General features: G+C 60.3%; 1 protein-coding gene across 1 annotated transcript; it reads right to left on the bottom strand.

Moving 5' to 3' along the window:
* Positions 1–408: 408 nt before the first annotated feature.
* Positions 409–4,113, bottom strand: ERFL (ETS repressor factor like). Its single transcript, XM_075536504.1, has 5 exons — positions 4,047–4,113; positions 1,997–2,231; positions 1,328–1,523; positions 1,121–1,238; positions 409–854 (listed from the first exon to the last, which is right to left on the bottom strand). Exons 1-5 carry the CDS (start codon positions 4,111–4,113, stop codon positions 409–411), a joined length of 1,062 nt encoding a protein of 353 aa, XP_075392619.1.
* Positions 4,114–27,654: the final 23,541 nt, after the last annotated feature.

Genomic DNA, 27,654 nt, shown 5'->3' with positions numbered 1-27,654 from the left:
GGGGGAGGGCCCCTCCTGGGTGGGGCTGGGGGCGGGGTTATTGCTCTGAGCTCCCTGTCCTCAGGGGGGCCTGTGTGGGGAGGGGTTCAGAACGCTGCACACACACGGAAGTCACAGCACGGGGGGGAAGGGGGGGGCCAGGGAGGCTGAGCGCCATATTGCACTTTGGGAGTAGGGCTGGGTGGGGACCCCTCTCCAGCTGGGTCCCGGGGAAGAGGCCTAAGGGGCCATCATGTTCCCTGCCCCTATGGACGGGGAGGCGGGAACCCCATTCTGTACATGGGGAAGGAGCCCGGGGACCACAAGGTCTTTGGCCTTAGAGGGTGCCTTAGAGGGTAGGGCCTGGGCCTTGGTGGTGGGGCCAGAAAAGCCTCAGAGGCAACCTCTGGCCTGGCGCCCACCCCCTGCTCAGCTGCCCACACCCCCTTTGCCTGCCTTGACCTTGGGAGGCACAGGGAGCCCCTCTTCGCCCTCACTGTCGGAGCTGCAGCCGCTGACGTCAGTAATTTCCAGCTCCGAGTCGCTGTCCTTCCCTCCCAGCGAGGTCTCCGGGCCCCCAGCCCCTGGCAGCGCCAACCGGGGAGCCCCTGCCAAGCTCGAGGGGCGCTCGAGGCCCGGGCCCTCGCCAGTGGCCGCCAGCAGGGGTGCAGCTGCAGGCCCTCCACCAGACCCTGCTGAGGGCAGGTGTCCCAGGGACCCAGCCAGAGGGTTGGGGTAGAAATGGGGTGGGTACAGAGAGGTGGGCAGCTTGGGGAAGGGGCCAGTGAGGTACGGGTTAAAGTTCCAAGGATACTCTGGGAAGGAACGGCCATAGGGACCCAGCAGGCCTGGGGGCTTGGAGTAGCCAGTGGCACCTGGTGAGGGACAGGAGGGTCAGACTGGGTCACCCTATGCAGAGCCCAGCTGCATGGAGCTTGGTAACGGATGCCCCCCTCCCCGCTTCTGCCCTGCCCGTCAGCGTCCCATTCCACAGGGCCCTGAAGCATCTCCTGCTACCCACCGTCACTGCCTCCCAGCTTAGCACCCTAACACCCTCCAGTCTGCACCCCACCCACATGCACCTTGACACCACCACCACCTCACTCGTGCCCTGCCCCAGCCACTTGAGCTGGGCTCTCACCTGAGCCCAGGAACGGGAAGGCGCTGTCCAGGCGCAGCTTGTCCGTCTCAGAGGTGAACAGGGGCGTGCGTGCCCCTGGCTCTCCCAGCCGCGGGGCAGAGAACAGGGACTGCAGGGTCTGCAGAGTAGGTCGGTGCTGCTCAGGAGGATGCCCACCCCCAGAACTCACCAAGCACCCCAGGCCAGGACCCTGGCATGCCTACTCACCTCGGGGGTGAGGGGAGGCGCATCTGGTCCAGGGGTGCCCCCAAAGGGACCAGGGGCCAGCAAGAGGGGGGAGCCAGTGGCAGCCGCTGCCACGTCCAGCAATGGGTAGTTGACCAGCACGACTTTGCTAAAGTTGAACTTGTAGGTGAACCTCTTCCCCTTGGTCTTGTGAAGAATCCGCTTGTTGTAATAATAGCTGTGGGGCAGAACAGGGAATGCTGGGGCGTGGGGGTGGGGTCTAAGGGGGTGAAGGGTTGGGGCCTGCCACCCTTTTCACTCATAACCACCCTGTTAGGGTTTCTGGGACAGCCAGCCTCATCTTTATCCCGAGGAGCAGATGGTGAGTTTGAACCACAAACCTTTCAGCTAGCAGCCAGATATTTAACCCGCGGCTCCCTGTTGCCCCACAAAGCACCACAATCGGGAAACTTCGGAAGCTCCAAGAAGGCCCTTCACCCAAGGTCACAGAGCAAGGGAGGTATGGGGGGGGTGGGAGGCTGTCCTTTGTGACACCCCACTTCCCCCCCAGGACCTCTTCCTCTCAGCCTGCCATCATCAGGTTTTCACGGGGGCAGAACCCCGGGTGCTGGGGGGTGGCACTGAGAGAAGGGGGACAACTCCTGGGAAGAAGGGGGCCAGGTGGGAAGCCAGGCCCCAGCCCCTCCTCACCGCAGGGCCCGGCTCAGCTTGTCATAATTCATGTGGGGCTTGCACTTGCGGACGCCCCAGAGGCGGGCCACCTCGTCGGGGTCCTTGATGACGAACTCGCCGTAGTCCCCCTGCCAGGCGATGACTCCCTGATACTCCTCCTTCTGCAGCAGCTCCAGGATAAAGTGCCACAGCTGGATCTGCCGAGAGCCTGGGGAGGACTCCGGCTTGTAGGCCCAGTCGGGGAAGGCAAACCCTGGAGGGCAGGGGCGGGGGGGGGGGTGGCCCCAGGTCAGGACTGGACTCCCAAGTCTGGGCTTGGGGTCCTGCTTGGACCCAGGGTCCTGACATCAGATCCTGGCTGAGCAGCCCCTAGCTGCAGACTGATACCTCCAGGAACCAAGCCCCCACCCTCCAGATACCACCTCTCCTGGCCTGGTTTCTAATCCCAAGCAGCCCATCCTCATCCTGTCAGGGAAGCCTGTTCCCTGGGGTCCCCTCCTGCCTGATCGCCCTACTTCACCATCTCTAGGGGGAAGGCCAGTTTTCTGCATCCTGATACCTCTTTCAATGTCAGCTTCTCCCCCGGTGAGGTCTCTGAAATATCCCTGTCCCTTGTCCCCTGTGTCATCTCCACCCCGGCACATCCAGGCTGGCACTGTGTTCACTCCTGAGCCTCGGTTCTGATCAGTGATTATTACCTTTCGATCCTTCTGTCCCCTCATACCCATCGATGTCCGCCCAACTGAGGGCAGTCCAGGCTGGGTGTACGGGCACGTGTGCCCACAGCTGCCCTCAGCAGACAGCATGTCACGCAGACATCTGTTCACCCACGGGAGCATGCCAGAGGGCCACACCCCTGCTGGCAGAAGCCCCACACAACACACCATCCAGGCAGACACACCAGCCCCAGCCCGGCTGCCAGGTCCTCCCAGCCACCCAACACTGCATACCCTGAGTCACAGCACAATCACATCTGTCACTGAAGGCCCAGCCACAGTCCAACCACACACGCACAAGGCCCAAGTCACACCCAATGTGATAGAGACTGAAATGACACCCAAACCCCTGAGTCTACCTCAGGCCACCACAGCAGCAGCCTGACAGATGCCTACAGGTGACAACGTGTGTGTGGGGGGGGGGGGCAACCTGCTACACATGCAGGCACCCAGACATCCCAGCTGTAGAGTGGAAACAAACACCTCACCCCCAGCTCTGCCCCCAGCCCCATCCCTATACCACAGCCTCTGGTGTCCCCACCCCACTTCAGAAAGCCCAGACCTAGGAGCACAAAGTGAGTCCTTAAGAAGCTGAAAAGCAAGAGATGCAGGAAGGGGCTGGACCCTGTTGGGGTGGGGGGGCAGCTGGTATGTGGGTGGGGGTCCAGTATGATACCAGGCTGGGCTCTGAACCCCCACAGTGAAGCCCAGGATCAGCACCCACTCAGACCACCCAGATGCACCCAGACATCGCTGGGCATGTCCCACATCACAGGACAGATCTGAAAAGAATCAGAAGGCTAACCCTGCTGGTGAGCTGGGCAGACACCCACCCCACCCCACCCTGTTCACACGCCCCACAGGCATGACACACCCAGGCCAGAGACACACAGATGTCATAGACAAATACACACACACACGGCCAGATCCCTGATGTGACTCCTCCCGGAAACCCAAGTGTAACCAGACACAAGCTCAGTCTCCCGTGGAGTGAGCACCCACTTCTAACTCATTGGTCCTCCTGCTGGCCAGGTCCTCTCTGAACTGAGCAGTTCAGGCAAGTGCCCCTCCAATCTCCATCCCTGTGCCCCCAGAACCTGTCCCCACCCCACCCCACACCTCCTGGTCCACAGCACTGAGACTCCACACCCCTATCCCTCTTCTACCATCCAAAAGACCCCCAGCTCCCCACTCCTCACAGGCAGGCGTCAGGGGATACAGCTGGGAAGTTTTTAATCAAGTTTCGGGGGTGGGGGGACGCTGACTGATACCCAAAAGAGAGACCCTGAGACCCGGAGGGATAGTAAGTGGGGGCACCAACCTAGGAGGGGTGGGGGGCTGGGGCCAGTTACCTGGGGTCCAGAGAGCCGGCAGGGCGGGCGGGGCGAAGAGAAGATCAGAGACGCAGCTACAGTCCATGGTGGAGTCGGCCCTGCAGGCAGAGGGGCCAAGACAGACACACACAGGACAGACAGACAGGTGTCAGCAGGGCCACCACCCCACCCTGCTGCCGCCCACCCCACCCAGACCCTCCTGGACTGAGCCCTGCTCCTGCTCCCTGCTTGCGCCTCCCTTTTTCCTCCTCCTCCCTCCCTCTCTGGCTCTCTCGCCCGCAGGTCAGTCCACCCATCTGATCTGATCTGATTCCTCCTCCTCATCTCCTTCCTGCCTTCCTGGGGGTAGAGGGGGGCTTCATCTCCTTCCTGATCTTGTCCCCTGCCCAGCGGACCCTCAGGCAGCTCATCCAGTCCCCTGCATCCCTCACTCTTCTGGGGACCTCAAACCACACTGTCACCCCTGCCTGCCCCACCAAGCAGCATGCAGCCCCCCCACATGGAATCTTCCACCACTGGACACCCCTCCTTCAGACACCCAGACCCGATGCTCGGATCTGCACCCCCTCAGACACTCCTTGGCCCTGGGGTCTGCATCCCCCTTCTCGGACAACCCCTCCCTCTCAGACTCCTCGCCCCCCAGGCCTTCCCCCCCTCATCAGATACCCCACCCCCTCAAACCCTGTCCCCAGGTAGTCCCTTTCTGCCAGCCACCCGCTCAGACACCCACCCCAGACTCGCCATCCCTTAGTCTTTAAACCCAAACTAAGACGCATCCTCCAGCTAGAGACCACTCCCCCTTCAGACCCCACCTCTCAGCTGCAGCACTCAGTCAGACCCCCCCATAAACACCCCTCTAGATCCAGGCCATTCCCCTCAGTCTCCCTGCTCCCCAAAGGCCCCCTTTGGAACCCAGGGGCCTCCCAGACACCCCGTTTCCCAATTAACCTAGCCTCCCCCTTCCCTTTGGACACTAGACCAGACTTTTCAGGAATCCCGTTACCCCTCCCCACAGACACCTCGAATTTCCTTCAGCCCTCAACACCCCAAAACACCCCAGCTCATGCCAAACACAGGCTTTCACTGCCCTCACCCAGACAGACAGCCCACCCTGGGCCTCCTGTCATATTGGGGGTCTCCTTCATACACTCCTCCCTCACCCCAGCGCTCAGGCCAGCACTCCTCCCCCTCAGTTCTCCCTTCCCAAGCCCACATCTGCCTCAACACCCACCCCTCCCTCACACAGCACCAGGCTCCTGAACCCCCTCCCCATATTCCCACCTGTCTCTTCCCCTCCCAATCTCTCAGGTCTCTCCCTGTCTCTGCATTTCTCTTCCTCTATCTCTCCGTGTCTCTCCACTTCTCCGTCGGTCTCTGTTTGCTTCTTCGGTCGCCCCTCTCCCCCACCCCCACCCCGCCCCAAGTCTCTTCCACTCAGACGCAGGGACCCCTCTCCCGCCCAGACCTTCCTCCTCTGCCTCCCCGCGCCCGGTCTCCGGCCAGAGTTGAGGGTCCCACGTCCCCCTCTGCCCTCTCCTCCCAGGCTCTGTCGCCCGCCCCAGCACCAGCCTCTCCGCCCCTCTCCCCCAGCTCCGGGTGCCCCAGAGCCCGTCCCCCAGCCGGGGTCTCTCCCCACCCCTGCGTCCCTCTCCGTCGCCCCTCTCCATCTCCGCCTCTGCCCCGCTCGCTCCTGCGCACCTCCCCTCTCCTCTGTCGCTCGCTCGCTCCCCTCCCCCGCCCGGGCTCCCCGGGCCCCCCTTCCTCCCCTCCCCGCCCCCACCCCCCACTGGCCCCTCTCATTTCCGTGTTGGTTTTGATTTCTCTCCTCGACGCTTTCAACTCCCCGCTGCCTCCTCCGGACACGTTATAACGAGGAGCCGTGGGATCGACGCTCCGGGCCCTGCTCCCACGCTCCCCCCGCCGCCGCCCGCCCCGCCCGGCCCCCCCGCGCCCCGCCCGCCCATCGGTCCCACCCCCGCCCCCCGCGGGCGCGCCCCGCCCGGGCCTCCACTTCCAGGGTCCGCTGGCTGGAGCGCTGCTGCGCCCCAGCGTCCCGGGCTCACCCCCACACCCCTGTCTCCCCATCTCCGGTCCACGTCTCTTCCCGTCTCGGGGTCCGTCTCTCGGGGCCCCTTTGATCTCGTCCTGCCCCTGGCTCCCCCCTGGCCCCATTGATCCTGCCCATCGACCGACACGGGGAGCGCGCGCCTGCGGGGCCCTGCCGGACAGGGCCTGGCGGGACGGCCGGACAGATGGACACACACGCGCCCAGCGCTGCGCAGGGGAACTGCTACACCCCCGCCCCGCCCGGCCTGGCCGGCCTGCGCTGTGCGGAGGGGGACTCACTCCGGGCAAGCTTTAATTTTTAATTCTATTTTGCTTCCTCCACAGACACCCCTCCGCCCCCCCATCTCCACCGCCCCCAGCCATGGCACGGAACCGAGAGAGTGTGCGCGTGTGCGTGTGTGTGTGTGTGTGTGTGCGCGCGCGCACTTGTGCAGGTGCACGCGGCCTTGTGGAAAGGGTCTAGGCGGACAGACGGGCCCACGCATCATCCCACATCACACACACACACACACACACACACACACACACCAGAGACACATGGGCCCACACACCAACCAGGGTGCACCATCCAGACACATATTATGCAGACACACACAATACGCACCAGACATACATAATGCACACAACACACCAGCCATACAGACAGCACTGGTCAAAGCAATCACAGGTACCCCTATACCCACACTCAATCACACACACGCACACACACGACACTCCACAGTTCTGCCCATAAGTGAAGACACAACCTCATACAGCCGCACACCGTGACCCGAAGCACACAGAGCAGCCCCTTGAGGGCACACGGTCCGGCGTGTTAGCAGCCAGGGAGACACACACACACACACACACACACACACATGCAGGGCCGTGCAGGACCCCACAGGGACCCTAAGGAGTCACCTCCGCCCCTCAGTCCCATGGGGTAACTGAGCAGGCCTTGGGGGCGGGGGCTTAGAAAGGACCCCGGGTTCCCCGGGTTCCCCATCTGTCTGCCTGTGTACCTATCTGCGTGTGCATGCACGCGCCCAGTGCTGACCTATTTCAGCTGCTACTTCTTGGTTTCCCTGTCTCTCCCTTTGGGCTTCAGTGTCTCTGTCTCTCACTGGGGGCCTCGTCATGCCATCTGTCTGCCTCTATCTCTGAAAAACCCTGTCTCTCCGTGTCCCTGGTTGTCTCTCCATGTCTCTGGGCATCTCTGGCTGTCCCCGCGTCTCTAGGCGTCGCTGTTTCTCCGTAGGTCTGTCTGTCTGTCTCCCTTGGCCTCTATCCTCTCACCCCCATCAGGTGACTGGGTTTAACCAGCGGGTTTGATTTCTCTAAGCTGTGCAGGCTGCCTCCGGAGCCGCCTCGGGCCACACCACCCCCCCAGCCCCTTCATCCTTCACCCAGCCCCACCCCCACCTCCCCTAACACAATCTGCACAAGTGGAATGAAAATTGATTTTTTTTTTAAATTTCATATCTTCTCCGGGGCTCTGTCTAAAGAGGAGAGAGACTTGGTCCAAGACCCTTCTCCCACACCACCCCCACACTCCCGCATTCTTGAGCACACACACCAGCCCAAGCGTGCAGCACCCACTCAACCTGGGGCGCACACGCACACAGGCACAAGCACACCTCACACCCGGGACACACACACACACACACCTCACACCCGGGGAACACACACACACACACCTCACACCCGGGGAACACACCAGTGCACACACACTTCACACCCGGAGTGCACGCATACACACCTCACACCCAGGGCACACATACACACCAGCACATACACACCTCACACCCGGGGTGCACACACACCTCTCACACCCAGGACACACGCACACATCAGCATACACCCACTTCACATCCGGGGTACACACACACCAGCAGACACACACCTCACACCCGGGGTATGCACACACACCTCACACCTGGGGCACACCTCACACACACACACACCCCTCCTACCCAGGCACACACACACTCTGACACTGTTGGCAGCCCTGTGCCTACACATTCAGGCGTCATCTGGGGTCCCTCTGTGGAGGGCACCCAATCATCACTTCTTCTGCAGCCACTTGCAGGTCTCCTCGGGGGACCCCCTCACTGTACCTCAAGAACTCTGGAGTGGGGGCATACTGCCAGCGTCTTTCCATCTGACTGCACAGAGGGCCCCCACCTGCTAATCCATGTCACCCCCCTGCCTCCTACCACATGTCCCTGCACACACACCTGTCACGTGCCGCACACAGTGCACAACCCAGGCTCCAACGACACCCCAGTGGCAGTCCCCGGGAAGAGGGGGTTAGGTAGGTGATAGGGGGTTTTCCTGCCTGGACATGCCCCTCCCTCCCCAGAGGCCACCTCACCCCGGGGCCCTCTGTTCACATCAACCAACACCCAGGCCTGACCCTGTGCTGCGGGGTGTCCTGATATCTGAGGCTCACACACGAGCTCTCTCTCTCTCTCTCTCTCTCTCTCTCTCTCTCTCTCACACACACACACACACACACACACACACACACACCTTTCAGTGTCCACACACTGTCACCTCTATGATGGATGCACAGAAACCCAGGACCCGTAACACACTCACACACACTCACTCAGAGAACACACCCCGAAGTGCACACGGTGACACCGGACACAGTGCTCACAACCCTTCCCAGGCAGAGTCACAGCCCCCCCACACACACACGTGGGCAGGCATTCCTCCAAGCTGCACACACACACCACCCAACAGTCACACCTAAATATACAACACACACACACAGCCATCCACATTCTTCCAGGTTGGACACCTCTTATCCAGCCTGGTAAATACAGTGCCCCCCAACAATGACATGCACCATACGCACACACACACACACACCATTCCAGGGTCCCTGTGGCAGAGCTGGACCACCGAGTCAGACCAGAATGTGTGTGTATGTGTAAGTGTGTGTGTGAATAAGAAAGAGAGAGACCCCCCATGTGTGCTTGCTATCTGGATCATGCTCAGGCAAAGGCAAGCAGGCAGAGCGCACACTTCACCCCTCACACACCCACACAGGACACCGTCAGAGCCACACTGCAGCCTGAGCAGAACCAGAGTCCAAAGGCTCTGAGATGCATAGCAACCCTGACACACTAATGCAGGGCCACACTAGCTCTGGCCAGGGTGGGGACCACATCCAGAAGGGCCTCTTCTCTGCAGGCCTCAGGCCACATGGCCACCTGTCCCTGACCCCCACCACTCCCCACTGGTGAGGGCTGCAGGCCCACCATCATCCCTCCACACAGACACACAGAGGAGCCTCACACGGGATCAGGCACTCACACGTAGCGTGCTGTGCCCGAGAGTGCACACGCCCATGTGCACACCGGCACATTTGCACAGGTGCCAGCAGGGCCCAGGCGGACACAGGTGCCAGGCCCCACGCATACACAGAAACACAAACCCCACAGATGACACACACACACACACAGAGATGCATGCATGGTGCCACAAGTCACACAGACACCGCATAGGTTACAAGCCACACAGTCACTAATGCATAGTACCACAACCTGCACACACACACACACACACAGAATAGTGCATGCACATGCAGTCAGTAGACTCACACTAGACGCACGACATACACCCACCATCACTACTGCACTCACACCTAGGAACCTGCTGCGGCTGCACTGGGTAAGACAGAAGGACAGACAGACAGAGGGGGCTGGAGGAGGTGTGTCAGAGGGAGACCCTGGGCTCCAGTGGTGGGAGGGAGGAACCAGGCTGAGTTCAGACAGAAGACCCCACCCTCCCTCTGTCTCTCCTCCTGGCTGGGGGTCTCTGACTGGGGCAGGGGTCTCTCTCCCTAGGAGTCTCCACCTCCCCTTTGCAGCGAGTCCCCGAAGTCTCTCGGAACGGCTGTCCCTGGGGCTGCAGCCGGCATGCGGAACGGTGTCAGTGGGGGGTGGCGAGGGAGCGTCCCCAGGGAGGTGGGAGCTGCAGTGCCACGCACCCCGCCTACCAAACAGCGAGGGGGAGGGGAGAGGCCAGGCGGGAAGCAACCTGCCCAGAGCCCAGCCACCCCCTCCCCTTCCCCCTGAGACCCAGAAAGGGAGAGGGATGAACGGAGGGACCAGGGAGAGAAAACGTAGAGACCGAGAACCAGAGAGATGGCATGGCGACAGAGACAGAGACATGCAGGACAGAGAGATGAAAGTCTCACAGAGACAAAGAGGGATTGTGACCTGGGAGAAGAGCTACAGAGAGACCCACAGGCAGGCTGAGAGACAGGTCCAAGAGCCAGGGAGCCCTGGTGGTGGGGGAGTTTGTGGAGAGAGACACACAGAGAGAGGAAGAGAGAGATAATGGAGAGAGATTTGCAGAGACAGAGACACAGAGAGATGGAGGGAGACACACAGAGATAAAGAAACTTTGATATGGGGGAGAGCTACCCCGAGATAAAGATGCACAGTTGGAGAGACACAGAGAGAAGCAGAGAGATGGGGAGAGACATGCAGAGACAAAGAGATGGGGAGAGACCTGGAAGGAGAGAGAGACAGTGACCCCCCCCAAGAGGCAGGTCTCAGTGAGGGAGCCCCAGGAAGGGTGGGGAGGCTGGGGGCGGAGTGAAAAGAGAACTTGCAGGTCAGGAGGAAGGAGAGCAGGGCAGGCCCTAGGCCAGAGACCCACCTGGCCAGGGGTGGTGGCGAGGAGGGGCAGAGAGGCGGAAAATTGAGGGATTATAGCTGAGGTCTGTGGTGATGAGGGTGAGCTGGGTGGGCGGGTGAGGCGACAATCTGGGGGCAAGAAGCTGCCAGTCCCAGTCTGGGGTCCTAAGAGCTCCACCCTCACTGGGAGGGCCACCTGGGCCACCCTCAACCCAGGAGTGTCCTCTGGGGTCTTAACTTGCCTTCTAGCTGCCACCCACCCCATCACCAAACCCCACTCTGACCCTCCCCTTCCTCCTCCTCCACATCCAGCCTTGACCCCAACCCCTCCCCACCCCTCCCCTCAGATCTAGCCTCCACCACCCCCTTCCCAACTCCCACCTCATGTGCAATCCCACCTTCCCTCCAAAGTCACAACACCCCTGATTCTAGCCCGGTCTCCACCTGGTCCCTGGTCCACAGTCCCATCCCTCAAATCCATCCTCCTCCCTCCACCCAACCCTCTCCACCCCCAGCCTCACCCTTACCTGAGTTCTACTCTCATTTCTATCTCAGCCCTCGCCCATAGGCCCCAGTCCCAGCCCCATCTCACCTTCACCCACCCATCTACCCCACCACCGGGTCCTGCCCTGCTTCCTTGACCAGCCCTTTTGTTGCCAGCTTTTACGTCAAATGGGACAGCATGGCCACCCGACAGGAGGATGATGGTCACTTTGTGGTGCTGACAAGGTGCTGTGGGGCCAGGGGAAGGAGGAAGGGAAAGCTGAAGGGTCCCCATGGGACCTCCGAGAAGCCCAAGGGCAGGGGACGATGCTAGCCATGACCTGCTCCCCTCCCGGGGTCTCTCACCAAGGACATACTCTGCAGGTCAAGGGGGCTTTAAAAAGCTCATGGGAAAAAAACCCCATTGTCTCGCCAGTCCTTTTTACCACCAACCTTCTGAATGAAGCTGGAATACAGACTGGACTCAGGACTGCGAGACAGAGAGGTGGTGAGTCCACAGGACAGAGCCACAGAGGTCAAGGGGCAGAGTGAGGACTGAAGAGCTGCCACTGGCCTGGCCTGCCCCAGAGAGAGTCAGGAGGGCAGGCCAGCAGGGGCTCGGGAGACAGATATGGGAGAGGCAGAGGAACAGAGGAGGAACACAGGAACAGAGACAGGCCAGACATTCCAGGGACAAGGAAATGGGGGCAAAGATGGGGGGCACGAGTTGACGAGTAAGGGTTAGAGAAAATGGGTCTGAAAGTGCTGGAAAAGGGCATCAAAGCTCAGGAGGACAAAGCAAGGAAGAAGAGGGGCTAGCAGTCATCAGGGGACAGGACAGAGACCCAGAGGAACAGGACACTAAGAGAGGAAGGGGGGCGCGGGGGCATGGGCTGGGCCCAGGTCTCCCAGGATTTGGGTCCCTGGACTGCTGGGATCCTGGCAAGGGTCGGTTGATGGGCCAGGGTCCGGCCAGGCTGGGGGAGGCTTGGGGCTGCGGGGGCATCAGGCGCAGTGCTAATTCAGCGCCATCGATCAGACGGGATGAGAGCAATAAATTATTGTGACAAGATGCAATCCTGGCCTGCGTACTGCCGCCGAGCCAGATCGATCCCTGTCCCCGGCCCCACACCGGGTCCCATGCCCAGGCCTCAGCCAGGATGCCTCTGCCCACCTCTCCTCTGCGACCCCCCCCAACCCACCCACCACACACATTCCCCCCTGAGAGCAGGGCCAGCCAGGGAAGGCAGCCCCTGGGGAGAGACAGTTTCTGTCTGCCCCAAGGTCCCCCACACCCTGCCCTCAGCATCACCCTCACCACGGCCCAGCAGCGGCCTGGCCACCCACTTCACAGGTGTAGGCCTTCCTGCCCAGATAGGAAATGTAAGTGAGTCCAAGTCGTGGGGAGGGGGAAGGACCAGGACCAGGACCAGGTGGGTTCTGGGTTTGAATGCAGATCAGCGTGACTTTGATATTTTGTAACTTTCCCAGGGGGGGAGAGAGAGCAAGGGACAGAGACTTAAGTGGAGGGTTGAGGCTGAGACTGCAAACCACAGAGAGTAGAGAGGGAGAGAGAGAAACACAGGCAGAGAACAGAGGGGGGGGGGAAGAGGTCAGAGGGAGAAAAGAAGAGGGGAAGAAGGGAGGGAGTTAGAGAGATGGAGAGACTGAGAAACAGACACAGGGCCGATCAGGAGAGAGAGGAGGCGATGGAGAGAGAGAAGGGTGGGCAGAGGGAAGCCGTGAGCTGGAGAATGGTTGCCTGCAGATGGCTCCGTCAGGAGGCTAGGGGGCCTCTGGGGAGACCAGTGTGCAGTGAGGGTCTATGTTGCTTGACTGGTGGACTAGGGGCAGGTGGGAGTGGGCCTGCAGGGTGAGCAGCATGCCAGGGAGCCAGCATCAGTGTGAGACAGGAGTGTGAGCAAGGGGCCATATCTAAGGACTGACCAAAGGGTTGAGTGTGTGTGTGTGTGTGTGTGTGTGTGTGTGTGTGTGAGAGAGAGAGAGAGAGAGAGAGAGAGAGAGAGAGAGAGAGAGAGAGAGAGAGAGAGAGAGAGCAGGGTACAGACAGGTACTGTCTAAGAGAAGAACCCCAAACCTTATAGCCCTGGAGTTGTTTCTAGCTCACAGCGACCCTGCCCTGAGTAAGACTTCCACCATGATGGGAGCAGCAGCCTCATCTTTCTCCAGTGAAGCAGTGGGTGGGTTTGAACCGCCAACCTTGCGGGTAGCAGCCCAATGCTCATCCGAAGCGCCAGCAGGGCTGCTTAAGAGGAGCAGGGAAGGGTCAGGAAAGCCCCCTGGCTGAATATACCAAACTAAACGGCAGCCTTCCAGAATGGGCTGGGGCCCAGGAATCAGAATTTGGGGCCCAGTTTCCTGACTGGGGCTGTGCGAGGCTGGGGAGAAGGGGGCTGGGACTGACTTCAGGGAGGGGGAGAGCAAGGGCTGCCCCAGCCTGGACAGAGGTGGACAAAGGTGCTCTCACCTGAGGTCCACGTGTGAAGGGAGCACAGCAGGGACGCCTAGAAGCAGGAGCAGTACCAGGTTCTGGAACCTCAAGAGAATGACTTCACATCCTTGGCCCCCTCTTCCCCCTTTTCCTTCTCTGGAAAGCGGGGACACAAGTCCCTGTCCCCTCTGACTTTCAGGAGGGGGAAGGAGACCATGGACTTGTGAGAGCTTAGGATAGCCCAGGGCCTCTTAAGGGAACTGTATCCCCTGTCCTTCTCAGTAAATAGGGAGGAGGCAGGTCTGAGAGGGTCTGATGGGGGTGGGGGGAGGGGCGAGAGTCTTGGGAACCTTCACTCTAGGGGAAGCTTGCCTTCTCCCGCCCCCCTCAGTGCTCAAAGAAATACCCTGGAGTTTCTTAGCAATGCAGATTCTCAGGTGCCACCTCCCTGACCAGTGGAACCAGGTACTCTGGGAGCAGGGCCCAGGAATAGGGTTCCCACAAGCCCAGGGGTTATGTGTGAGGTGGGCGGGTGGCAGGCCTATGGGCTGCTGGAAACTGGATAGGGCGGTGGTGGTGGTGGTGGTGGTGGTGGTGGTGGTGGTGGTGGTGTGTGTGTGTATGTGTGTGTGTGTGTGTGTGTGTGTGTGTTAGGTGTGTGAAACAAATGCCAGGTCACAGAGAGAGAGGCAGTGTCTGAGGGAAACAGGTGCCTGGAGAAGCCCATCCTGCTCTCTAAGAAGGGCCAGGACTTTGCAGAGAGCAGTGGGCAGGGGACAGGTTTGGTCCTAAAGTATGCCTGTTACGTGGCCAGGTGGGGGCCCCCCTCTTGGTGAGGGACTGAGGCAGGAAGAGGTGGCTGGGAGGTATGAAGGTGGTGGTGTGAGGGATGCTTGCAGAAAGTGTGCCGGAATGAGAGCCTCACTCGGGTGTCAGGTGTGGGAAGGGCAGGAGGGAGAGTGGACTAGGGAGTTGGGAGTCAGGACTGTGTCTGTGGGACAAGGTGTGTCCAGAAGTAGGCGTTGCCTTTGGGGACAGGTTGGAGAGGCCAGGGTTGACAGAGACCCATGTGAAGAGCTGTCCAGCTGTGAGAGATGGAGAGGAGGAATGGGGTGGTGGCGGTGAGCATCTCTCTCTCCATCGAACAGGTGGCCTGAGGTGGATAGGTAAGGGGCAAGCAGGTGTGTGGAGGGATTGGATGTGGGGTCCCCTTGTGGGGAATTTTACTAACGTGCATGGGAAAAGAGGAAACGGATATGCATTACCCGAGGGACAGGTGTGTGGGAACCAGTGTGCAGGTGAGGCAGATGGATGCACGTAGAGCAATCTATGTGAGAAACCCAGGAAGACACTTTCTGAGAAGCACAGCACATGTGGAGGAGGGCCCGGTGTAGCTTGTAGAGGCAAGGGCTTGTGGGAAGGCATCGCATCACAGTGGGGGGGGGTGTTGGCTATGAAGGAAGAATTGACACAAGATCCTCAGGGGGCCAATGTAGGTCTGTGTGAGAAGTCAGGCAGAGATGGGGTCTGGGGCTGGCAGAGAGGTGAGGGTGATGTGTTTGATCTCTCTGGAGTGATTTGCCTGCAGGGGCAAGTAGGAAAGACAGGTGTGGCAGGACCCAGTTCTCTCTCTCTCTCTCATAGGGGCCTCCTTGTGTGGGACAGGACAGGTGTAGGGATGGCAGGGAGGTGTTGATGGGAGCCAGGAGGCTAAGGGTCAGACTAGAAGAAAGGTGAGTGGTTAAGGTCAAGGGAAGAGGTGTGTGTGTGTGTGTGTGTGTGTGTGTGCATGTGTGTGTACATGTGCGTGTGTGAACATGGAGGGGACAGGGGCTGCTTGAGGGGAGCCAGGGGTGAAGGAACATGAACATAGGAGGAACAAGGAGGGCATTGCAAGCCTTGAGGGGTAGGTAGGGTGGAGTGCAGGTGTGGGCAGACAGGGAACAAGGTGGTCTGGAGTAGGGATTCAGGTTTGGGGAAAGAGGTGTGATTGAGAGAGGCAGGTAAGGGGGGAACATGTGTTACCTGAGAGATCAGGGGCATCTTTGAGGGGCAGGTCTCAGGGGGGACAGATGTTACCTAGAGAGGCAGGTGAGAGAAAACAGATGTTACCTGCAGGGGCAGATAAAGGGAGTAGGTATGGAAGGTAGGTGTTACCTATAGGGAGACCCCTATAAGACAGAGTTCCCTGGAGGGGGAGGGGGGGTGTCCGGACTTGAGCAACTGAAAGAGGAGCGAAAATCACTGATCCGACAAGTGTATTGCTGGACAGGTGTGGGGGAAAGGTGAGGGCCACAGGTGTGTGCACGGGACACTGCAAGATCCCTGTCTCTCATGCTTTCCCTTCTCCTCCCCAGCGGCCAGTTCCAGCCCCCAGATCGCTGCGCCCCCCACCCGCCCTGTGGTCCCCCAGCTCCGGTCCCGCCCGCGCCCACGCGCTGCTCGCTCCTTGCTCGCTCGCTTGCTCGGGAGGCCGGTCCTGCGCGGCAGCCCGGGGCTCCGGAGGCTGCTTGGCGATGCGGCGCGCGTCTGGGCCACGGCGGGCCGGCCGGGCGGGGGGAGCGGGCGGGGCGGGGGTGGGGGCCCGTTTAGCCGTGATAGATCCGCGCGCCGCTTGTCTCTTAATCTCCGGAGCGACCGATCGATTCGCTATTTCCCTTTGTTGCCAGAAAATTCGATCCTGGGCCTGGAATTAGGTCCCTGGCTTAATCTGAGCGGAAACCAGCGAGGGGGAGACAGAGAAAGAGACGCTGGGAGAGACAGAGACGGAGAGATAGTAAGGGACAGAGAGAGATGAGGAGGGGGGTACCGGGGCCGTGGGGCGGGGTGGGGGGTGGGAAGAAAGAGAAGAGATTCCAGGAGAGATTGTCTAAGTTAGACCCAGTGAAGTAGAGATGCTTCTAGATGCAGGGGTACAGAGCCTGACAGAGACCGCGAGACGGCGAGACCTGCTGGAGGAGAGACGGCAGAGGCCCCGGCCCTGGACGATGGGTGGAAGGGCAGAAGGATGCTCAGTGCGCTAGGCCACCGGTCCCCACCGATGAAGGTCAGGGTCAGCCCTGCTCTGTGCAGACCTCAGACCTGGCCCCAAACACCTTCCCACAGCCCCTGTGACCCCCGCGCACCAAATTTCCAGACCCTAAATGTCCGGGTCTAAATGTGGAGACCCTTAGCCTTGAACTCCAGGTTCAAGGTCTAACCCAGACGCCCCCTCCTCCACCCCATGCAGTCTCTGCCTTCCAAATGTCCACCTACCTCAGCCCTGACCCCCCGCCACCCCACCCCCTTGCCCCAGCCCCACGTAGTCAGTTCCCAACCTCTGCTCTCTCAGGGCCCCAATATTCAAGCCGCGACCTCAAAACCTGTTGGGGAGGGGTCCCACTCCAGCTCCAGCCCCGACTCCAGAGTCAGACCCTGGCTTTCCCGCGCCCCCTCCCATCTCCGAGTCCAGACCACCCCTCTCTAGCGGAACCCCTGCCTTTTCCTCCTCCTCCCTTCCCCCAAGTGGGGCCCGCCGAGAGGGACCCCGGAGTCCGGCCCGGGTCTCGCGGGACCCCCGGGGCGCCCGCCCTCCCCCACCCCCCCGTCCGAATCCCCACCCCAGCCCGCCCTCCTCGCGGCGCGCACTCACTAGCGGGGCTGCGCTCTCCGCGGCGATCCGGAGAGAAGTGTTTAAAGTTCGGGTCCCGCCGCCATGGCCCCCCGCGGCGTCTCGGAGAGGGGGCGCTGCGGGGCTGGGGGCGCCGAGACCCCAAGGGCGCGCGCCGGGTGGGGGGACAGGGGGACGGGCGGAGGGACAGAGACGCGCAGAGACGGGGAGACGCAGGGAGAGCCGCGCCCCGGAGCCGCGGCTCGGGCTGGCGGGGCGGGGGGCGCGGGCGCTGGGGGCGCCGGGCGCCCAGCCTCCCGCCTGCTCTTCCTCTTCCTCCTCCTCCTCCCGCGACTCCTGCGCTCGCGCCGCGGCTCCCGCCCTGGCCCGGCCCCGCTTGCTCGCTCGCTCGGCGCGCAGATATATGGAGACGGCGGCGGCCGCGCGGGGGAGGGGGCTGGCGGCGCGATCGATGGAATATAATTTTCCTCAAACTCGGAAAATAAAGTTCAGAGCTGATCAAATTTGAAAACAGATGTCGAATCGCGACTCTAAATAAGGTTCGATCCCGAGGCTGAGGGAGTGGGGGACCGGGTGGGGGCAGGGGGGGAGGTGAAGAACGCCCCCCACCTCCCTCCTTCTCTTCCTTGCTTGCCCGCCTCCCCAGGCCCCTCCTGAGAGGGACTCGTGGACACACGGACAGACGGGGTGGAGGGAGAAGCTGCTTGCCACCGCTGGACCTCCCAAAGTGGACCAGGACCGACCCCAGACCCGCTGGCAGACAGAGCCTGGACAACCTTCCCAAGGACACAGGGACACCGTGGGAACACGGCACACCCACATAGGGTACACGCACTCAAGGCACGTGGACACACTGCCACCCAGGGACACACAGATCCAATCTGTACGCAACACACGCAAGGTCCAGAGAACCGGGCACAGATGTGAGCCCACATCCAGCAGACACACACACACACACACACACACACAGAGGCACAGAGAGGGACACAGTCAGCACACAGGCTGGCTGATCCACGGAGGCCCAACCCCGACCACTGGACCCACACTGGCTGGTACACCCAATTGCTCTCTGACCCACAAATACAGCCAAGCCGAAGCCCTGTGGAGAGACACACGGACAATCACACAGAGCCCAAGGTAGGCACAGTAACACCCCCGTCACAGGGTCACACCCCCACAGCTGCAGTGACCTGGCGGGGAGGGGTCCAGCTCAGACAGGTCTCCTGTTGAAATAGTAAGTCTCACCCCATTTCTGGGGTCCTTGGGAGTAGCAGACCCCCAGCGCCCACATCCCCTCTCAGCCCTCCTTGGTCCAAGCTGACCCTCCACTTCACTCCTCCTTCCAATCATTCCTAGTCTGGCCCCTCTCCCCTTATCATTTCTCTCTGTTCCCCTTTGCACCTCCCTCCCTCCCACCCACCCATCCCAGACCCCCCTCTGCTCCACAGCCCCAGGGCAATCTTCTGGGAGGAGCTACCCCTTTCTGGTGACAGCCTCTCCCTGCAGTCTTCTGCCATGGGGTTGTGTCCCCAAGTGGACACATGCTGTGGCTGGCCAGGCAGCTCTGTGGGGCCTCACCCACCTCAGGACCCTCAGGCGCTGAGCCCCCTAGTGCTGGACTGACGGATGGGAGAGCATTTCAGCCGCCAAGCCACCCTCTCGCTTCACCACTCATGTGGGCAAGTCCTAGACCCCAGAAGTCTCTGTCTGCAGAGCAGGGTGTGTGTGTGTGGGGGGGGGGGGGGCATTGGCAACAAGGACCTCGCCGGGTGGTTGGGCAGTGAGCCTGGAGGCTCAGGTAGGACAGGCAGCACCATGCCAACCACCAAAGAACCCCATTTGCTCTGAGCAGCATTACTTAACCATGGTCAACCATAACAACGCTCTGACACGGGGATTGCCCCCCTCATCGTTGCTTCTTTGTCTCACGGAGCTGGCAGGTGTCTGTCATGTGTCACTGGGTTGTATTCAAGACGCCCAGCACAGCCTAAGTCTTTAGGGTGTCTTAAAATCCCCAAACCGTACAGAGCATCCTTATGGATGTAGCCCGTCAGCTAGATCCTGTGTACCCCATGTGTGTCTGTAACCCCCACCAGACTTCAGGGGCCACTTTTGGAGAGAGCTAGATCCTCCACTTTCTGGGTGGCCTGCATCCACACCCTTGCAGAGCACTGAAACAGCTGCAGGATGTGAAGAAACCCAGCGGGGCTGCAGGGGCATTGGATGTGCAAGGGGGCACTCTCAAAGGAAGACCACCTTCCCCTTCCCTTCAGAGAAGAGGGAATTCCATGGACAGATGAGGGGTCTGGGACACCGTATAGGAAGCTGGGACGCCCTCTGGAAAAATAGGACATCTTTACTTGGGCACTCTAGCCTGAAAGCCCTGTCCCTGGAGAGAGGAACCCATGTGATTGTGCATCACCACTTTGGGGTTGTTCCCAGCACCCAGCTGAGGGCACACAAGATCTCCCCACACATACACACACATCACCACCACCACCATCACCATCACCACCCCCACAACCACCACCACCATCACCACCACCACCACCACCACCACCACCACCACCATCATCATCACCACCACCTCCACCTACATCACCAGCACCACCACCTCCACCTACATCACCAGCACCACCACCACCTCCACCACCACCACCACCACCACCACCACCACCACCACCATCATCATCACCACCACCTCCACCTACATCACCAGTACCACCACCTCCACCACCACCATCAACACCAACACCACCACCATCAACATCACCACCACCACCAACACGACCACCTCCACCACCATCACCACCTCCACCATCATCACCAGCACCACCACCATCACCAGCATGACCACCTCCACCACCACCATCACCACCTCCACCACCTCTACCACCTCCACCACCACCAGCACCATCACCTCCACATCCACCTCCACCACCACCTCTACCTCCATCATCAGCACCACATCCACCACCACCATCTCTACACCACCACCACCATCATCATTACCACCTTCACCTCCATCACTACCACCCTCACCTCCATCACCACCTCCACCACCACCACCATCACCACATCCACCACCCACACTACTGATCACCACCTCCACCTCCACCTCCACCACCACCATCACCATCTCTACACCACCACAACCATCATCATCACCACCTTCACTTCCATCACCACCACCCTCACCTGCATCACCACCTCCACCACCACCGCCACCACCCACACTACCAATCACCACCTCCATCACCACCACCACCTCCACCTCCATCTTCACCACCTCCACCATCACCACCATCACCACCTCCACCATCACCACCATCACCACCTCCACCTCCATCACCACCTCCACCTCCATCACCACCACCACCTCTACCTCCATCACCACCACCACCATCACCATCACCATCACCACCTCCACCTCCACCACCATCACCACCACCATCACCACCTCCACTTCCATCACCACTACCTGCACCACCACTACTACCACCACCACCACCACCACCACCACCACCATCACCACCACCACCACCATGATTAACACCTCCACCACCACCACCACCTCCACCACCACCACCACCACCACCACCACCACCACCATCACCATCACCACCACCACCACCACCATGATTAACACCTCCACCACCACCACCATCACCACCATCACCACCACCATGATTAACACCTCCACCACCACCACCACCACCACCATCACCACCACCACCACCATGATTAACACCTCCACCACCACCACCACCACCTCCACCACCACCACCACCACCACCACCACCACCACCACCACCACCACCACCACCACCACCATCACCACCACCACCACCACCACTATGATTAACACCTCCACCACCACCACCACCACCACCACCTCCACCACCACCACCACCACCACCACCACCATGATTAACACCTCCACCACCACCACCACCACCACCACCACTGCCACCACCATCACCGCCATCTCCACCACCAGAAGAATGCTTGGTTCCCTGGATTGCACCAGTCTGTCAGGATGTGAACAGTGTCCCACAAACTGTTGGAAACCCCAAACAGAGATACCTGCCTTCCTGGTGTCTCTAACACCTTTGGGGCAGTTCACCCCCCTCCCTGAGCCCAAGGAGGTTGCTGGGAGATGGAATGAAGAAGTAAATCCCAGAGCCTGCTGGGTTAGGCACATGCAGTTGTCCTTGCTGTCCCACCCACAAGGGCTTTCAGGGTGGGGCGGGGCGGGTGGAGTGTGTCATCATTTGTAGTTAGCCCCACTGGGAGCCCCCAGAGGAGACACTGTGGGGTTAACACCCTACAAAGAGAATTCCATCCCCCACCCCCCAAAAAAGAGAGATAATCACCCTGTAACAGACTGAATTTACTGTGTGTGTAGAAAGACAGGCGGGGGTGGGTGTCTGTAACATCCATTAGAGTCTTCTTAAAGCTTCCCTGACTAAGAGGCACCCCCCCCTATATCCTTTAGTTGGTGTTTAACACTTTTTTTTCTTTTTTATGTTTAATACCTCTTGAAAGGACCCTTCAGGTGGAACAGACACCAGTGAAGGTGAGAGAGAGTGGGGGTAAGTGAAACCCTTCACCCCAAGAATCCATCTCCTCTCTCCTATTCCCCAAAACTCCCCAGAATCCCAGCTGCCCACCCGCCAGCCTCCAGACTGCTCCAATCTACCACAGGCAGGGGCTGGGGGACCCGGCAGGAGGCTGGAGGCAGGACAAGGAGCACTTCAATGACACTTGCTCAGTGGCCAGCACTGGCTTAAGCACCACCTGGAGTGGAGGTGCAGACACCCTCCTTGAAGTTTCAAGGCAACCCCGGGAGGTGGCATGATCCATGATATCCCAGCATCACCCCCTTTGTACAGATGTGAAAGCTGAGGCCCAGAGAGTGAATGACCTGCTTGCTAAGGCACAGCCTGTCAGTGTTGGTCTGTGTCCTTAACCACCAGGCTATACTACCAAGCTGTGTGCTTCCCCACCCCCACCCACATCTGGCAGACTCGCTGGGGCAAGGATTGTGCCTGGTTCAGCTCTTTGTCCCCAATCCTGATTACACCGTACCCCCCCAGAGTCAGATTATGGAGGCGCGCGCGCGTGTGCGTGTGCGTGTGCATGTGTGTGTGTGTGTGTGTGTGTGTGCCTTGCCTGGCTGCACCCCAGATTCAGGGTCTCTGAGAGAGGATGGAGCCCCGGTCTAATTCACCTCAGGACCACCGACCACCATGCAGGGCTGGGGAGCTGAGGAGGAGGGAGGGAGAGGTTCCCCCCCACCAAGGGTTCCTGAGGGGGGGCCAATGGCGGGCAGGCTGGGTTGGCCTTGAAGAGTCTATTTTGGTGGGAGGGTTGGAGACAACATAGTGCCCCCGCCAAAAAAAAGGCAGAGAGGAAGAGGGTGGCAGCATTAAAGTAGGGGAAGAAAGGCAGGCAAATGGGGGGCAGGGTCACAGAGCTAGACAGACAGACACAGCTGAGGGAACCCTCCAGAGACCAGGGGAAGCAGCCACTCAGGATATGCGTATGGTTTGGGGGCGTGGGGGTGTTGGACAGGTGGACAAGGGGGAAAAGAGAAGCTGATGGACAGATGGGGGAGGGGTACCCCAGGAAAAGGACGGACTGACAGAGGGACTTGGGGCTTGGGATTGGGGCAGGGGAGGGCAGAAAGCAGGGGCGCGCAGGGCCGTGTGTGGGTGTGGGGGGGCCGCGGGGGAGAACAGACAGCGGGCGTTCAGGGAATTGGCGGACAGATGGACGGACGATGGGCATGCAGGCGCGGCCCACGAGGCCAGGGCCAGGCAGGGGCACGCGGTGGCGGCCGGCGCGGGGAGGCGGAGGCTGGGCGAGCGGGTGGTGTTTGTGGAGCTGTCGGCTGCGGTGGAATTATGAAAAATAGCAGGCATCGGAGCCGGCCTTCAGCTTCGATTAGGGGAGATGGGACATGACAGGTGCGATCAATACGCAGCCGTTCTATAAAGTGTCAAGTAATGAATCAATTTCGACTAAATTTTCCATTTTTCAGAGGCCGTTCTCCGAGAGAAGAATATCCTCTTTTGTAAAGATATTATTATCGATTTCGGCGGCAATTTGACATCAGGGGTAGTTAATTCCACTCAGAATAAAATTGAAAACACTTGAGAGAGAAAAGAGAGAGGCGAAGAGTGAGACAGAGAGGGAAGGAGGGGGAGGGCGTGAGGGGCAGAGGGGGGGAGAGATGGATGGACAGGGAGACAGAGACAGAGAGACGGGAGCCAGCACGCGGCTGACAGTGAGAGAGACAGAGGCCAGAGATCCTGAGGCACAGAGACAGAGAGACACCGCAGAGAGAAACTTAGACTGAAAAGGCTAGAGAGAGAGAGATGTAGAGACTGGGGAGAGGACTGAGGGATAGGAGAGCCTGGGTGGCCGAGGGGCTCCCGGAAAACCTGACCCACAGAGAGATGGGCCTCTGTCATCACCACAGAGGGGCAGAGAAATGGGCACGGAGAGAGAGAGAGAGACAGGGAGGGATGAACCAAGGAGGGGAGGTGCTCACAAAGTCCCGAGAGGGAGGAGGAACTTAGGGAGAGGGGTCCTGCTAGGAGGGGTGGGCGGGGTGGGGATGGGGGAGGGCAGCAACAAGAGCAGAGGCTGGGGGTCCTGGTCTGGTCGGGCAGGCAGAGATAGAGCAGGGGTCTGAGGAGCGCCTTGCTACCCAAAGTCATTCTCAAAGGGCTCAACTGTGTGTGTGTGTGTGTGTGTGTGTGTGTGTTAGGTCCAGTCCGCAGGGCTGAGGTGGGGCAGCAGGTGACCTTGTGCACGGGTCAGGGCTCTGACCAGGGTGTGCGGGTCTGTGATCTGTGTGTTCCTGGGCATGTGAGACTGAGTCCGAGCCGTGGGGGTGTTTCCTGGACCTCACCATGTGTGGTGTGTGTTTGTGACTGCGTGTGTGGGCATGTGTGTGAAGTAGTGTGTGCGCGCGCCCCTGCACGGCATGACTGAATCTGGTCACTTGTGTCTCCTGCAGTCCCCCCTGCGTGTGTCCCCATGTGCATGCCCACATAACTGGTCTCTGGCCTTACAGCCCCATGGGTCCCTGAGTGAGTTCTGGTTAGAGCCTGTCAGCCCCACAGCTGAAGCCTGCATTTAACGCTGGCAGGTCACAGGCTGCCTGGGAGGATGGAGGAAGGAGGGGCTGGAGGCCTGGACCCCTGGGTTCTGAAGGAGAATGGAGTTCAGGGAGGGGCTGAGGGAAGAGGGCTGGGGCCTAGATTCCCGGAGGGCTTGAGGGAGGAGGGGGCCAGGGACTGGACTCCTGGGTCTGAGGGAGGAGGGGGCTGGGGCCAGTTTTCTGCAAGGTCTGAAGGAGAGAGGGGTTGAGGCCTGACTGCTGGAGGGTCTGAGGGGGGGGCTACCACCCTCCATGAGTGGGGTGTCTGCAGACTGGGGCTGGCTGGGAAGCTCCTGAGCATAAAAGCCTGCACCTGCTGCCCCCTAGTGGACATTCAGGAGGCTCTGGCCAGCCTGGGAGAAAAGCCAGGGGGACAGAGCAGAGACGAGGGCACAGAGAGACAGAGACACAGAGACAGAGAGATCTGGACAAAGAAACAGGTGGACACAGACAGAGACAGAGATGAATAGGGTCCAAGGACGGGGCGGACAGAGAGGCAGAGGTCAGCCCTTGTATTGAGAGCCTAGGGAAAACGGGGAGGGTTGTCTGCCCTCGACAGGGGCAGAGTGGGGTGGGGAGGTGGGTAGAAGAAGTTCCACATACACAGGGGCTGATGGTTGGGGGACGGGAGGGCCTTGGGATCCAGGCCCCGGGGAGAACTGCTTAAGACACCTAGGTCGAAGGGCAGCTGGTGAGACAATGGGGAACAGGAATAATAGAAGGGTCAGAGAGAAGGGGGACCACCGGGAATCAGGCAGGGGGACAGAGAAAGAGCCAGGCAGCCTCCAGGACAGGGACAGACAGATGAGGAGAGAGAGGGGCAGGAGCAGGTGGGCCTTGTAGGGAGATGGTAAAGCCAGGTGGGCACAGGGGCGGCAGGTGGGCAGAGGGCCACAGACAGCCCTGTACTCTGGGATGTGCATCCGGAACCTTTTGTGGAGGGGGACGAGGAGGCCCCCCACCCCCACCCCCACCCCCGCCTTTGGGGATCCGGACACTGGGGTCTGGGAAGTGGGGCGTCCTGAGGCAAGGCTCTCAGGAGAGGAGCTGGGAGGCCGGCTCCCCCCACAAGCTGGGGTCTCTGCCCGCCACCCCCCTTTCTCCTAGTCCCCCCCACCCGGCGGGCTGCCCGGCGGAGGCGACAGATTGAGCGATGAGACGCATTACGTACTTAATCCGCCTGATTGAATGTTTTGCTTTCGCCCAAATTGAAACATTAAACAACACGGGACGAGAAGAGGCGGCCGCAAATCACTCATGAAAGATTCATCTTCTCCCCGGCAGCCGCCGCCGCCCGCCCAGCCCGCCGCCTGGGTCCGGGCATGGGGGTGGGGGCTGGGGCGGCCCCCTGCCCGCGCGGCCGCCGCGCTCTCCGGGCCTCGGGAAGTTCTTCCCGCTGTCTGCCCTCCATCCCACAGGTGGTCTCCGAGAAGGGGTCTCCAGATCCCGGCCCAGCCTGAGCGCCTTGACCTTGCCCGCGTCCCTTCGCCCTTTCTGGTCTTCTCTGGACCAGAGAGGTTCTTTCTGGGACCCAGGCTTTGGGGTGAAGGCGGGGTGGGGGCGTTAGGGGCGGGGCGGGTTGGCAGTGCACCTCGTTCCTTCCCTAGGCATTGGACCCGACGGTGGGGGTGGAGTTTAGCGAGAGGGTCGGGGAATCCAGCCCTTATACTGGGCCCTGAAATTGGGGGGGGGGCACGACAGGGTTGTGCGTTGGGGTTCTCCGGGTCTGTAAAGTCCTGTCCTTGCTTCAGGCCCCTCTCTCCTTCTGTGCCGCCCCCTCCTCGTGGGCTGTGTCCTCCTTGGGCCGGAGACTGCGCCCTTGCCTGTGCTTAGGTGTAACTTTCTCCACGGGCCCGCCGTGGGTCCCGCTTGGGTGTCTACCTGTCTGCGGTTTCCCCTTGTGCCGCCTTAGCTTCCTTTGTCTGTAGGTCCCTGTGCACCTGTCTGCGTGTCTGCCTGCCACTTGCCCTGGGTCTGATTCTGGGTCAGTCTTGTGCCTCCGTGGGTTTCGTGATCTCTCTTGTCTCTGAGGGTCTCGCAGTTTCTGGAAAAGGGGACCAGGGCGGGGGCGGGGGACAGAGAAATTGGGGAGAGAGGAGGTGAGAAAGAGAGGGAGACAGGACAGCGCTGCCGCCTAAGAGCAGGGGAGTAGGGAGCAGGCGCGCGGGAGCTGGGGGGGCCGTCGTGGGCGCCACGGCCGGAGCGGGTGATCAATATTCGATTTAGGTTTTAATTCCGGGGCTTTCGGAGCCTGTCAGCTCTGATGTATGAGCTCACACCGGGGCCGCCCAGCCAGCCACCCCACTGATGCCCATGGCCTGGTGGCCTATCCTGGCCCCAGCTCCCTGAACCCGCTGGCCTGGAGGAGGGGCAGGAGGGGACCGAGCAGGTGCGGATGGAGAGAGGGGAGAGGCAGGAGCTCACCTGAGTTGGTGGAGTTGAGTTCTCCCCTGGCCTCTCGCTGACTGCCCAGCCTACCGCCCCCTGCTCCCCCACCTTGCGGTTGCCTGCCTGCTGGGGCCATGAGGCAGTAAGTCCCAGAGGGCCTGTCCCCAGAGCCTCCAGAGATCCTCACACAGTCTGGGGACATGGACAAGCTGATAGGGTCCTTCAGGCGGCCTGTCAGTAGTGGCCACACACACACCCGCCCTGAGGCACCCATGTGTCTAAAGACGTGTCCTTGACACCCCCACCCTCAAGCTCACACACCCTGGGGCTCACACATTCGTGTCTACACACACAAATCTTGACACACACACAGATCCACACACATACATGCCCTCGGACTCAAAGGCATGTACACCCTCACATTCTGACACATGCATGTCTCTGCAAAAACCACAACATACATGCCCCTAATGTATGTGCAACACATGCATCCACACATGGAGCCCTTTATTCAAACACACATGCACACCCTGAGACACCTGTGATTGAACACATGGAGCAGCATGGGGCAGGCACGTCAATGCATGTACTCTCTGACATAGACCTATGCACACATGTAGACTGACACACAGGTATGTGCTTATGTATGCCTGACACATACAGGGGTCCACACACAACCCCAAAGTACACCAGAGACTCCAAAGTAAAGACCCACAATAGTGGGAGGTGGGGTCTCTGGCAAGAGATAAATAGCCAGAGAGACACAGAAACTGAGGTACCTCGATTGACTGATGTAGGGACAGGTGGAAAAAACAGAG

The sequence above is a fragment of the Tenrec ecaudatus genome, chromosome 18, assembly GCF_050624435.1.
Source record: "Tenrec ecaudatus isolate mTenEca1 chromosome 18, mTenEca1.hap1, whole genome shotgun sequence".
Classification (NCBI taxonomy): domain Eukaryota; kingdom Metazoa; phylum Chordata; class Mammalia; order Afrosoricida; family Tenrecidae; genus Tenrec; species Tenrec ecaudatus.
The sequence above is the reverse complement of the archived record's forward strand: the minus strand, read 5'-3'. Positions and strand labels throughout refer to the sequence as shown.